Here is a 14,073-nt window from a genome sequence, read left to right as displayed (position 1 = left end):
TGTGTGTGTGAGTGTGTGTGTGTGTGTGTGTGTGTGAGTGTGTGTGTGTGTGTGTGAGAGAGAGAGAGAGAGAGAGAGAGAGAGAGAGAGGAAGAAAGATTTTGGGGCGGGTGGGGCGGAGTGGATGGGTGATTGATACCTCATTTGACTTTTTTCTCCAAAAGTGAGCAAGAACTGTGCATTAAAATATGCAGATTCTCGTAAGGCATTATACATATTAATAAATGTCAATAAATAATCCACACAGAATCACTTTCACACACTGAAGCATCTACAGATTCCTTTAACTTAATATATGTAAAGAACTTCAGTAAGCACACAATGTTCTCTTTTAATTTAGCAATAAAAAAAGAGCAATTCATACAGATTTAGATAAAATGATAGAACGATAGACAGAACAATAGAAGACAGACAGATAGAGAGAAAGACAGAACGAACGAAAGATAGATACGATATAGAATCACTGAATGACAACAACAGATAGACAGATACATTTGAAAATGACAGATAGATAGCTAGACAGAACGATAAGATAGCTAGACAGAACGATAGATAGCTAGACAGACAGAACGATAGATAGCTAGACAGACAGACAGACAGACAGACAGAACGATAGATAGCTAGCTAGATAGACAGACAGACAGAACGATAGATAGCTAGCTAGACAGGCAGACAGACAGAACGATAGATTGCTAGACAGAACGATAAGATAGCTAGACAGAACGATAGATAGCTAGACAGACAGACAGACAGACAGACAGAATGATAGATAGCTAGCTAGACAGACAGACAGACAGAACGATAGATAGCTAGACAGAACGATAGATAGCTAGCTAGACACAGACAGAACGATAGATAGCTAGCTAGACAGACAGACAGACAGAACGATAGATAGCTAGCTAGACAGACAGACAGACAGACAGAACGATAGATTGCTAGACAGAACGATAGATAGCTAGATAGATAGATAGACAGAACGATAGAATGATAGATAGCTAGACAGAACGATAGATAGATAGACAGAATGATAGAATGATAGATAGCTAGATAGAATGATAGAACGCCAGGAATTAATGCACGGACAAAGGAATGGACGATAGAATAGAATCGCTGATTGACAACAACAGATAGGAAGACAGATAGACTGACAGAACGATGGAATGACACAGACCGATAGAATGATAGAAAAACTGACAGAGACAGACAGACAGAATACAACAAGATAGACAGAACGATAGCTAGACAGAACGATAGATAGCTAGACAGACAGACAGATAGATATATAGCTAGATAGATAGCTAGACAGAATGATAGAAAAACAGAGACAGACAGAATACAACAATAGATAGAATGATAGATAGATATACAGACTGGCAACAACAGATATGCTAGGATAAAATACTGATGTAATGACAAAGATGGAATGACAGATAGACTGATAGAATGTTAGAACAATAGATAGAACAATATATACATTTAAAGAGACAGACAGACAGAGAGAGATATCCTTTGGAAAAGTCAAAGAGCGTAACTTAATGCCACATTATTCACAGACACCTTTAAGGGGGCCCTGCATTAGCGCGCGTGCTCTTGTCAGCTTCCCTCACTGCTGACGTATGAGCAGTAACCTATAGGACAGACTGACGCCAATGCGCACTATCTGCATCCTATCGGCGCATTAAACATGCCATCCCACCAGCGTGCAGGACTTTAACTGATCAAGCATATGTGTTGCACTCGTAAGCAGAAAAGCAGCCAAATTACCGATGCCCTGGACCCCATGCGTCACTTCAGCCTGGTGCCCCATCTGCCCAAAGACTGGCACAATACTGCTAATCCACTTAAAGCACCCGGGCAGCACACAAAACACGCTATGGGATACGACACTGCCCTTCATTCTGGAGGAAAACCAGCTTGAACGATTTTCGACGGCAGCTTCGTTCTGACCATAATCGCTGTCTGGGTAAATTGGGCAGCTGTCCAGGTTTCGAGACACGGCCATAAACTGCGACGCGACCAGATCAAAATAACACACTCACAAGTGATGCATCAACACAGGGTTGAGTCCGTCTACAGCAGTTACGACTGATTATTAATCAAATACGTAAACATAAATAGGCTACTTACATTTTCAGCCTTCCGCTCGTTGACGGTGGGCAGGGGGGCTCTTGTTGTTGACATGGTGTTGATGGAAAGCTGCTTTCCCGGAATTACGATTTAAGCAGCAGGTTTTGCGGTGCAACGAAGGGGGAAATATATATCTGACAGATTACACGCGCGGTCAGTCTCATTGATTTGCTTCTAAAGCTGGTAACGAACTTGTTAAAAGTTTAGGAGAAATATTCCGCTGACGTTACTGCGTTTAATTACCGATTGCAAACCATCTAAGAGATCCCAAAACAGCTAATGAGGCCGGCTACCTTGTGCACTGTTAAAAACATAATACTTCCAGGCCTTGCGTCGCTGTCTGCTTCATATTTCGGATGTCCGGTTCAAGTAACGTAAAGAATAGAGACAATTGCACTTCACGGGGCCTCCGCTGCGATCTCCCCCAAAGACAATCTGCTCATCGAGCGATCCTTCAAGCGGACGGGACGGTACATTCAGAGGTAACGGCAGCGGTCACAGGCGTCGGGGCCGCGGGGAAGACGCGCTTGTTGACGGCTCCGTTCCATCCAAGCAGCCGCGTCTGCTGCCTCTCGTTCAAAGCGAGATCCAAGATGGCTGCCCAAGAGCGCAGGAGTTTCGAGCCGAGCCCTGAGAGAGACAGAGGAAGTGAGGAAACAGACGGATCCCTGTGCTCATTGGAGAGCGCCGCATCCCTCGGAGATCTGTAGGTGTTCATATGGAAAAAAGGGGAAAACTTCGTCATACCATAACTGTGGCACACCCTGTTCAATTGAAGTGCAATTTTACCATATATGGCTTGGCCGTTATGCCAAATGAAGACAGAGATTTTCAATTATTTAGTCTGTGTGTTTTGCTTAAAGGTGCACTTTTGAGAAATATAGCTAGTTAAAATATTGTACACTGACATGAGATGAAAACTAGATATATTCATCATACAGAAACCAAGCTTCCAGTTTTCTTGTATATGGAGCGGGTCGCCCCCTGTGGGCATCGCCATGTTGAGATCTCAGGACACAAAAAGTACATCAGGCAAACCTAACAATATCAAAATGAGCTTTTACAGCCAGGTGTGCTCTCTCTCACACACACAATGGATTTGTCTTTGTAACAGAGATTACCAGTTCACATAAATACAAGAAAAATATGTAATACATCAATAAATAATGTATAAAATATCAAGTAAATAGAATATATACAGTGGTGTGAAAAAGTGTTGGCCCCCTTCCTGATTTCTTATTTTTTTTGCATGTTTGTCACACTTTAATGTTTCAGATCATCAAACAAATGTAAATATTACACAAAGATAATGCAAGTAAATACAAAATGCAGTTTTTAAATGATGATTTCATTTATTAAGGGGAAAAAGCTGTCCAAACCTACAGTGGTGTGAAAAAGTATTTGCCCCCTTCCTGTTTTTTTAATTGTCTGCCTATTTGTCACATTTAAAAGATTCAGATCATCAAACAAATTTTAATATTACACAAAGATAACCTGAGTAAATACAAACTGCAGTTTTGAAATTATTATTTCATTTATTAAGGGAAAAAAGCTGTCCAAACCTTTAAAAACTGCATTTTGTATTTACTTGCATTATCTTTGTGTAATATTAAAATTAGTTTGATGATCTAAATCTTTTAAGTGTGACAAATATGCAAAAAATTAAAAAAAACAGGAGGGGGGGCCAACACTTTTTCACACCACTGTAAATACCTAAAACACAGACATAAAATGTATAGAAATTAACTACAGATATGTGCAAGTTGATACGCAGTGTACAGAAACTGTGCCATTATGTACTTGCAGTTTAATAAATATAATTGAATTTGCATGTTGCATATGAAATATGAGAGTAGGACTGCTATGGCATGATGTCATGCCTTTTGGTAAAATAATGTTAAAATACTCAAATTGTATAAATATATAAATTGCCAAATTTAACATATTTCTTGTACTCTGGTTAAATGGTACATTTATCACCCCCCCCCCCCCCCCCCCCCCCCCCCCTCTCAATCCTAAACAGGATCCTAAACTCAACCATAAACAGGATGGTTGTGTTTGTAATCTCAGTCAAATCCATCAGGATCTCTCAATCAAGGCCTTTCTTTCACTGCGAGTGAATTTACCTCTATAAATGTAAAAGAGATGGATTGAGGAGAACAGAAGGGAAGAATGGACGGATGAAGGGGGAGGGAGATGGAGGAGGAGAAGGGAGGCAGAAAAAGACTAAAATAGAAGGTTTGATCAATAATTCAGGCTCGGAGGAACATTATTATTTCATCAGCAGCGCTGAAGTACAGCTGCCCCCCCAATTCCTTTCCTATGTAATACCAAAGGTCTAGTCATCCTTATTGTAGGCTTCACCGTTTAAATCTCAAAACAGGTTCAGTTTTAATTAAATGCCAAAAGTCACGATCATCAAACATAGAGGCTCATACAGTGGTGGACTTCAGAGTCAGAAAAAGATGAGAACCACTGATTTACAGCAATATGCCAGTTTACAGATTAATCATCTACTGTGTGTGCCATCTAGTGGACATTTTAGGCTTGACGTTCAACCATAAGTAATTATTTTCCACAATAGATGCCAACTTTTTTGAATAACTGCTACTACTACTTGACATACATCAATGAAAAAAATAAAAATGAGTGATGAACTCAAGTGACGCCAAAATGGAGAGAGTTGTATCATAGTTCAGTTATTCCTGTTTATTTCATGTTTTTTGTTACACAGACTCGGGTTACAATCTTGTTTGGTTAAGAAAACAAAATCAACCATGTAACGTACAGCAAAAACCTTTATTTAATGATTTCAAGAAAAACAAAAATCAGATGTGCAGTATAAGCAAACCCATGAATCAAAGTCAAGCTCACAATACAACAAAATTGCTCAATACGGACAATAAAGCCCAAAAGTTCTTAATACATCAGCAGCAAGTCAGTGAAAGAGCTATATTAAAATCATTCTTGTAAATCAAATGTAACTAAGGAGAAACTGGGACAAAACACGACTGGGGCTAAACAGGAGGCCACTGTGATCCAGTTTATCAAGAGGAACAGGAAGTCGCAAGGTTCCAAGATGGCAGCTGCTGTTTCACTTGCCATTTCTTTAAATGGCATCTATATCAAGGTCGTCATCCTCTTCTGCTTTCTCAGGCTGAACAGTCTCCACCTTCAGCTCTCGGGCAGAAGAGGAGTACACAACCTAAAGACCAAAAATAAACGAGAAAGATGAAGAATCAGAATATCACTAATGAAGACTAATGTAATTACACTAATTACAGTCCCAGGGCTCCTGCTGACAGTTAAAATATAATGCAGTTTCTCTAATTAACTACTACATTAACCTGTGTGTGGCTTGTGTAGGATTTAGAGTTTGTCCAAGCAATATTAAAAATAAAAAGTCTCCCCACAAGTTTTTCCAACTTTAAAAATGTGTAAGACATTACCTCAACATTTTCATCATCTTCCTCCTCCTCCTCTGCCTCACTCCCCTCACTCTCCTCCTCTGCCTCTTTGAGCCATTTGACAAAGGGAGCTGCCTTGGCATGGATCTCCTTGGCCAGTTCCTTGGAAACATACTTCTTGGATACCTTGAAACAACGGAAAAAATATATATTTTTCATGATTTGTAGTTCATAGTTCATGACCCCGATGTTATAAAATGCTCTATTAATCCAAATGATGAGTAGGTTGTACCTTCTCTGCCCACATGAGGATGACATCCTCCTCCAGTAGGTCAGCATCATAGAGGTCTTTGAGAATGATGGGCACTCGTGGCAGCAGCTGACTTTGATGAAGCTTCACCAGACACTCAAAGCCTCCCAGCAGATACTTCTGAGCTTTCTTATCGTTGTGGCAGAACTACAGGAAAAGGAGAATTTGGCATTTTGATTTATGAATCAAAAGCACTTTATTTGTTATCGTTTGCAGAACCAGTAGATCATTTAAATGGATTCAACTTCATTTATCTAAGCAATGGGTGAAAAGTGGTAGATATCAAAGCTGCTTATTTAAAAGTGTCATTTACAGTCAAGACTATATTTAGCATGGCTTTACACTAGCATCATAGCTTGTCAGGAAGTCTCTGTGTCCTGCTATAAATACTCATCTATCACTTGGCCCAGATGGAAACTTTGTATTTTTGATAAAATATAGTACTGAGAGTACTATATTTGCCTCAAGGCACAATCAAATTAACCAAGATATTTAATAAATTAACACAAGTGACGGGGTGTTCCAATTCTGTGGGAATCAGCAGAATGTCTCACATAGTTCTGTACATGCAGATCCTGTGTGGGTCGGTCTATCACATTTAATATTAAAACTGGTGTTTAAAAAAAAAAATACGTGCCCGCAGGAAGTGACGTTTGTATTTCTTGATCTGGTCTCTGATGCTCTCATCAAAAAGCAGTTCGCTCAAGATAAGTGGCCCCATGGCTCTCACATCCAGCCTTTCTGCTTCAGCCAGGATCTCCTTATCAGCAGAGTCTATTGCTCTACTCTCTTTCTTTTGCTGATCAGAAAAAACAGAGATGCTCTTCAGTTATTTGAATTCTAGTGTCATTGATAGACCCTTGGTTATTTATAACTACGTGTTAATTTAAATCTACTACACAGGAACAAAAGGTAAACTACCATTCAAAATTTGGGGCTCAATAACTTTTTTTTATTCATTTAATTATTTTATTTATTCATTTATTTAACAAAAGCAGCAATTTAACTGAATAAACTGATCAAAGGTGACAAGAGAGACATAATTTAACAAAAGATTTTTTACATCAAATAAATGTTGGCGTTTTGGAACTTTCTATTAATCAAAACGTAAAAAAAAAAAAAAAAAAATGTACCAGCTTCTCAGCTGTTTTCAACATGAAGCAGCAAACCATCATATTAGAATGATATCTGCATGATCATGTGATACTGAAGTGAGTTAATAACTGCTGAAAATTCTAATTTACATCAAAGGAATAAATTACATTTGAAGTGTTCTTTTACATTTTAATAACATTTCACAATACCACTGTTTTCACTGTATTTTTGATCAAATGCATGCAGTCTTGAGTACAGAAACTTCTTTGACCAACCCCAAACGTTTGAACGGTAGTGTAACTCCACCAGATACAAAGATGTCATTAGAAAATGTTTTTACATTGGAAACAGTTAACAGTGACATTATTTACTTTGACAAAGTTGTAGAACAAGTTGACCCTCTCCTCCAGGGTTTTCTCCAGGTCCTCGCTGAGGGTCAGGTTCTTGGCATGGTCACTGATCTCCTCCATACGCCGACGCTGGGCCTCCTCTGTGGTTTCCTCTGCCCAGTCATCATCATCTTCCTCACCATCCTACACATCAACACTTGTACACTTTAATATACTGGTTACAAATTGTATTAATAATATATGTATAGTTATTCATAGGTATTTCTTACCACAGCATCTGGTGCATCTATGTCGTTATGGTTCCCAGCCTCACCACTTCCCGAGCCATTCTCCTTATCCTTCTTTCTGTTTTTCTTCTCTTTCTTCTCCTTCACACAACTACTATCAGTCTCTGCATTTCAAACAGGTTTGCAATTAATGGGGGTTTTAAAGCTTGTATGCAATGCTAACATCAGAAATTTAAAATTCAAGTAGTACTATACCCATTTCCAACAAACACGAGGCATAAATCTAATGCTAAATATAGTGAATAATAGTAGTACATGCATTTTAACAGCCCACGGCAGAACACAACTCACCAGGTGGGTTTTTGAGGATGAATGTGCACAGTTTGTGCCGAGTGTCCAGCATTCCCCGATTACCACAAGCCTTGCAAGCGCTTCCGATGGTCTGCTTCTTTGGGTTAACATGCTGAGAGACAAAGAATCTAACTGAACAACAGATACTATGAGGCACATTTCTGAAAATGAAACGACCTTTGAATTGTCAAAGGTTTTCGATTTTCACTTTAAAAAAACAAACTGTTATTTATAGACTTTGTGCTCGGAATTGTGAGCACTAGAACCGGTGTTGGTATTGTTAAATTAACACTAAAAATCAGTTTAAAGCTTGTATGCAATGCTAACATCAGAAATTTAAAAATCAAGTAGTACTATACCCATTTCCAACAAATACGAGGCATAAATCTAATGCTAAATATAGTGAATAATAGTAGTACATGCATTTTAACTAGGGATGCACCGATATGAAAATTTTGGCCGATACCGATAACCGATTATTCTTTATTTTTGAAAGCCGATAACCGATATGTTGGCCGATAAATCTATATCCAAATTGTTATATACTTTTTGAGAGCCTGATTACAAAAAAGGTCTCATCATTAAAAGCCACATCCCAAACACTTCAACATAAGCAGCCTAGTTTGAACGGGAGGATGAATGTGCACAGTTTGTGCCGAGTGTCCAGCATTCCCCGATTACCACAAGCCTTGCAAGCGCTTCCGATGGTCTGCTTCTTTGGGTTAACATGCTGAGAGACAAAGAATCTAACTGAACAACAGATACTATGAGGCACATTTCTGAAAATGAAACGACCTTTGAATTGTCAAAGGTTTCGGTTTTCACTTTAAAAAAACAAACTGTTATTTATAGACTTTGTGCTCGGAATTGTGAGCACTAGAACCGGTGTTGGTATTGTTAAATTAACACTAAAAATCAGTTTTTGTGAAATGGCAAAAGAATTAAATAAATATTAGACGGAAAAACTTGTAACAAATTAGAGGTGTTTCTTTGGCACTTACTAAAATAAAATAATGTTTAAGTACAATTACTAAAACTAAAATAATAATAAAGCTAAAGACATAAGAAAATAGTCACTAAAACTTAAAAATGTAAACTGAAAATATAAAAATAAAAGCAAAAAATACTATAAAAGTATATAAATATTAAAATAACACTAAAGTGGACCAATGCTTTCATAACCATGGCTATTTTGTCATCACTTTTGTAGGTTATGGAGGGCAAAGGACAAAATCGAGCGTACTAAACATGCCAATCGATTTTCACTTTAAAAAAACAAACTGTTATTTATAGACTTTGTGCTCGGAATTGTGAGCACTAGAACCGGTGTTGGTATTGTTAAATTAACACTAAAAATCAGTTTTTGTGAAATGGCAAAAGAATTAACTAAATATTAGACGGAAAAACTTGTAACAAATTAGAGGTGTTTCTTTGGCACTTACTAAAATAAAATAATGTTCAAGTACAATTACTAAAACTAAAATAATAATAAAGCTAAAGACATAAGAAAATAGTCACTAAAACTTAAAAATGTAAACTGAAAATATAAAAATAAAAGCAAAAAATACTATAAAAGTATATAAATATTAAAATAACACTAAAGTGGACCAATGCTTTCATAACCATGGCTATTTTGTCATCACTTTTGTAGGTTATGGAGGGCAAAGGACAAAATCGAGCGTACTAAACATGCCAACTGGCCTTGTACTTGCACCAAAAAAACAAGTTTAAATACTCTCCAGAAAGATCTCTAAACATTATCTGACCGACAGCAAAACACAGAGTAAGTAGAATCTTTCATTTTTAACCATGAGTTTATTCAGCAAGCAAACCTACTTGTCAGCTTACCAGGTCAGTTTCAGGATTGTCACACTCGGAGCACAGCACAAACTTGTGGATGAATCCATCCAGCATGTCCTGCAGTTTGTTGGCTTCATGGGATCCGTTTACGATGTAGCGGTCATTCTTAGCATCAAACTGAGTCTGAGCCCCCAACTCACAGCCAAAATACTTAGTTGGATCTGAGGAAACAGTAAAGGGAAGAATACATACACTACTGTTCCATAATAAAACACTACTGAAAGAATAACAGTTGTGATATAACCAATTATAAACACAAACGTACAGGTTGGAGGCCTATTCAGTGCCTTTGCAACATCAACCATGTTGACAATGACCGTCTTGATTCCATTCCCTTTGCCTTCCACCTGTAATTGACAGTGGGGAAACTATTTTTTACAAATCTTCTCCAGCTCCGTATCAGATTGTGCTACTGTGCTTGCACACAGCAGTAAGAGAACACTATTATGAGCAGAAATAAATAGTTTTTTTTAATGTATAGCATTTAGAGCAAAAACAGTCTCTCTAGTACCTTGGCAATCAAACGGGGCATCTTGTAGCGGTAGAACTGGTCCGACACATTGCGGTTGACATTGACAGACATTTTGAGTGATCTGAGGCACTATCAGCAAGATAAGAAGATCCTGAATGGGATTTTTTGGGTATCTTCTGTCTGGAGAAGAGGGGATGACATAAACAACTGCAAGTGTGCTCGGTCTCTGACATGAAAAAGATCTTGCCACAGCGGCTGCAAACTCCTCGCTCGTGGACTAGGTTTCCCCCGCTCGCGTTCCAACAGCTGCGCAACAGCTCTGAAAAGCAAAGTGAAATACACTGTCTTATACATCAGTTCCTCTTAACTTGATTACATTTCCACTTGGTACCACATTTGGATTGGATTCTTTCTAAACTATTTTTGTTGGTAGAAGAAATATACAAACTAACTGGCCAATTTGTATCTATAGCCAAGTCACAGTTGTGCTGATATGTAGTACAACCGCATTACTTTCATCTGCAACGCATATTATTAATAATGTAGGCCATTCGGGGCTTGTATCAAGACTGTAACCATACATCCTGGAGGACCAAACCAATGTTTAGTGGCCATTTTTATGACTATTTATATTTAAAGGAATAACACCTAAAGGACTTAAAAATATATATGCTATATACAAATAATATAATTTGAACAACAAAAAAAAAATTTCACTATTAATCTCTTTAAAAAAAAAAAAACTCTCCATTAATGTTTCTTGTCTCATCACATTCAATAATGAACTAAATGAATCACACAAATGATAGCCTAACTTATTGATTTAAAACAGCAAAATTTGACAAAAAAAGTTAAGTGGATAAAAAGAGTCATATATCAGCTGTCAAATATTAAATGTTTAGCTAATTACTTTTTTTGATTTGATGGGCTATTTCAATCATTTTGACATTGACGAGCACTGAGGCACACCAGCCTAAAATAACTTGTCACGCTAACAACAAACAGAGCGGTGCATAATGAAGCGCAGCATCAAGAATATGAAATATTGGGGCCAATTTGGCCACATCTGAGTACTGGGGGGGACTTGTTCCTCTGAATATCTACAGTACTGGCTTGTATGATCCACACTACACCTAGGATTTTAAAAAAAATGCAACAAATTGTTTTAATATTCTCTCTGCCATCTGTTATTTTAAAAATATATATACTATATACAAATAATATAATTTGAACAACAACAAAAAAAATTCACTATTAATCTCTTAAAAAAACAACAACTCTCCATTAATGTTTCTTGTCTCATCACATTCAATAATGAACTAAATGAATCACACAAATGATAGCCTAACTTATTGATTTAAAACAGCAAAATTTGACAAAAAAAGTTAAGTGGATAAAAAGAGTCATATATCAGCTGTCAAATATTAAATGTTTAACTAATTACTTTTTTTGATTTGATGGGCTATTTCAATCATTTTGACATTGACGAGCACTGAGGCACACCAGCCTAAAATAACTTGTCACGCTAACAACAAACAGAGCGGTGCATAATGAAGCGCAGCATCAAGAATATGAAATATTGGGGCCAATTTGGCCACATCTGAGTACTGGGGGGGACTTGTTCCTCTGAATATCTACAGTGGTTATGGCACTGGCTTGTATGATCCACACTACACCTAGGATTTTAAAAAAAATGCAACAAATTGTTTTAATATTCTCTCTGCCATCTGTTATCAAAGGCAAACAAACGTCTGGCCCTGAATTTAAAAGCACACAAAACACAATCATGAAGCAGAGGCCTTGATCAAGACCCTGGCGACCCACGTCATCGACTGCGTCAGCAGCTTCAAGCATGACTCAAGGCGCCTGAGCACGTGACCGGCGAGGAACACACTCAAGAGCCGCGAGTCACGTGACAGAACGATAGGTTATGGCACTGGCTTGTATGATCCACACTACATCTAGGATTTAAAAAAAAATGCAACAAATTGTTTTAATATTCTCTCTGCCATCTGTTATCAAAGGCAAACAAACGTCTGGCCCTGAATTTAAAAACACACAAAACACAATCATGAAGCAGAGGCCTTGATCAAGACCCTGGCGACCCACGTCAGCAGCTTCAAGCATGACTCAAGGCGCCTGAGCACGTGACCGGCGAGGAACACACTCAAGAGCCGCGAGTCACGTGACAGAACGATATTCCCGATACCGAGCTAATATACGATCACGAACACGTAGTATTAAGCGCGGCTGGGCGAATTGAAAGTACATCTCTCGCGTTGTTAAAGGCATTGTACACGCTCAGAAACCACGGCACCGCATTTAAAGGTGTATATATATATATATATATATGTATGTAAGCTACAGCGCAATATCGAGCCACCCGTGTTGCACCCAAGGTCGATGTACACATGGTTAACTTACCCGTTTGAGCTCAACCCACTCCGCTATCGAAATAAACAACGAATACCGACGACAGCGCGTACATGACCTTAAACGATTAAAACACAGCCCAACTAGAAGTATATTTGCTTTAACGAACCTCGGACTGGTAAAGCTGTGTGATCGTCGCGGTGGTGCAGAGTGCGTCACGGTTAGCGCGCGGCGGCGGAGTGCGCAAAAGCACCGCGACGCCATTTTGTTCCCCTCCGTCAAGCTAGTTCACACCCATTAGCTAGTTATAAAAGCCTCCAAACACAGTCGTTTCCGAGACTTGGGTACCCAAAACGCATCTGCAAGCGTGTAACAGGTACTGACAAACCAGTTTATGCAACTGACCGGTCGGATACTCACCGTTTCCGTAAAATAAAGACATAAACACAACGCTAGTCGTCCACCGACGCAGTGAAGGGTTGACAGCGGAGAGCCTGGAGATGTTGGGTCGTGATCCAAGAATGTAACACGACACAACGGCAACGACAGATTAGACCTGGGAGTGCTGAGCGATGCAGCCGATCAGTCGAGGGGTATCAGATCTCCGGAGAGAAGCTGGAATAGAACAAGAGAGCTAGATTTGTCAAATGTAACTTAGCAACACACTTACTAAGCTGAGCAGCTCTCCGGTTCGCCGTGATAAGAAAACAAACGATTGCTTTGGCATCTGCTAGACTCAAACACTACAGATATGTCTGAGGCGTGTTCAGTTGCTAGCAGGTAACGTTAGTGTTTTAAGTCTTACCTTTCCAGAGCCTTCTCTGCTCCACGCAAAGGCAGAATGTTGTGACTCGCGCTGATGATGATGGGCGTGTACCTCTCGTGGAAGCCACATAGCCCCGCCCACCGCGGCCAGTCATTGGCTAAAATTACTTCCTGTATTCAATTTCGTAACGTTGACTCGCTCCTTTCAACGTCAATCATCACTGCGTACCACATAATCACTATTGATCTCGGTTTACGTTCTCCTAGTATGCCATAATACTGCACAATGGAGAGTTATATGTTACGTAAGTTAGCCTAGTTGAGGCTTTTTGCATCGAACAAAATGCAATGTCCACTAAAAGATAATTTTGAATAAAAGTAATACAGGGAGTTCAAGTTATAACATTTAGGTTGCTGTGACCCAAATAGTCTTTACAAAATCAGTTTTTTAATTTCTATGTTGAGGTAGAGTTAGAAATAATGTTGTCACCACATGCAAATTAAATTCACAAAAGATGAAAAAGCACCTTTAAAGAATGACTGGTGGCATATGTCGGTAACACTAACATTAAGGTTCTAGCCTACTTGTTAACTATTTAATGCATTAACTAACACTAAGCAATACATTTGTTACAGTATATATTCATTTTTGTTAACGTTAGTTAATAAAATACAGATGTTCATTGTCAGTGTTAGCTCAGGCCCATTAAATAACAATGTAGCCTAGTAGTGGAAT

General features: G+C 38.6%; 2 protein-coding genes across 8 annotated transcripts in view; both read right to left on the bottom strand.

Annotated features, from left to right (window-relative positions):
* LOC107582486 (MAP/microtubule affinity-regulating kinase 3-like) overlaps nucleotides 1–2,842 on the bottom strand; it is a 35,878-nt gene extending 33,036 nt beyond the window's left edge. The window contains exons 1-2 of one of the 4 annotated variants that reach the window (XM_016268340.1): nucleotides 2,358–2,842; nucleotides 2,128–2,196 (exon numbers count right to left, since the gene is read on the bottom strand). In XM_016268340.1, the coding sequence (XP_016123826.1) occupies nucleotides 2,128–2,181 (54 nt within the window). In that variant the 5' untranslated portion in view covers nucleotides 2,182–2,196; nucleotides 2,358–2,842. Of the gene's footprint in view, nucleotides 1–1,764; nucleotides 1,798–2,127 lie in introns of those variants that run through there. The other 3 variants (XM_016268339.1, XM_016268342.1, XM_016268341.1) reach the window with 3 other exon arrangements.
* A 2,010-nt stretch (nucleotides 2,843–4,852) lies between these two features.
* Nucleotides 4,853–13,456, bottom strand: LOC107582488 (eukaryotic translation initiation factor 5-like). Of its 4 annotated transcripts, none has more exons than XM_016268345.1 (13): nucleotides 13,378–13,456; nucleotides 12,993–13,187; nucleotides 10,239–10,518; nucleotides 9,993–10,095; nucleotides 9,716–9,888; nucleotides 8,509–8,597; nucleotides 7,868–7,890; nucleotides 7,559–7,680; nucleotides 7,311–7,472; nucleotides 6,482–6,643; nucleotides 5,827–5,991; nucleotides 5,577–5,720; nucleotides 4,853–5,332 (listed from the first exon to the last, which is right to left on the bottom strand). In XM_016268345.1, exons 3-13 carry the CDS (start codon nucleotides 10,308–10,310, stop codon nucleotides 5,237–5,239), a joined length of 1,311 nt encoding a protein of 436 aa, XP_016123831.1. In that variant the 5' UTR covers nucleotides 10,311–10,518; nucleotides 12,993–13,187; nucleotides 13,378–13,456; the 3' UTR covers nucleotides 4,853–5,236. The 4 variants fall into 4 exon arrangements, with proteins under 4 accessions (XP_016123831.1, XP_016123835.1, XP_016123832.1 ...); XM_016268349.1 differs by having other exon boundaries at nucleotides 9,993–10,074; XM_016268346.1 differs by lacking the exon at nucleotides 13,378–13,456 and adding an exon at nucleotides 13,243–13,367.
* Between the last annotated feature and the right edge of the window lie 617 nt (nucleotides 13,457–14,073).

The sequence above is a fragment of the Sinocyclocheilus grahami genome, unplaced genomic scaffold (genome assembly GCF_001515645.1).
Source record: "Sinocyclocheilus grahami isolate Dianchi unplaced genomic scaffold, SAMN03320097.WGS_v1.1 scaffold45.1, whole genome shotgun sequence".
NCBI classification, from domain to species: Eukaryota; Metazoa; Chordata; class Actinopteri; order Cypriniformes; family Cyprinidae; genus Sinocyclocheilus; species Sinocyclocheilus grahami.
Note: the sequence above shows the minus strand (reverse complement) of the source record. Positions and strands in the feature narration are given on the sequence as shown.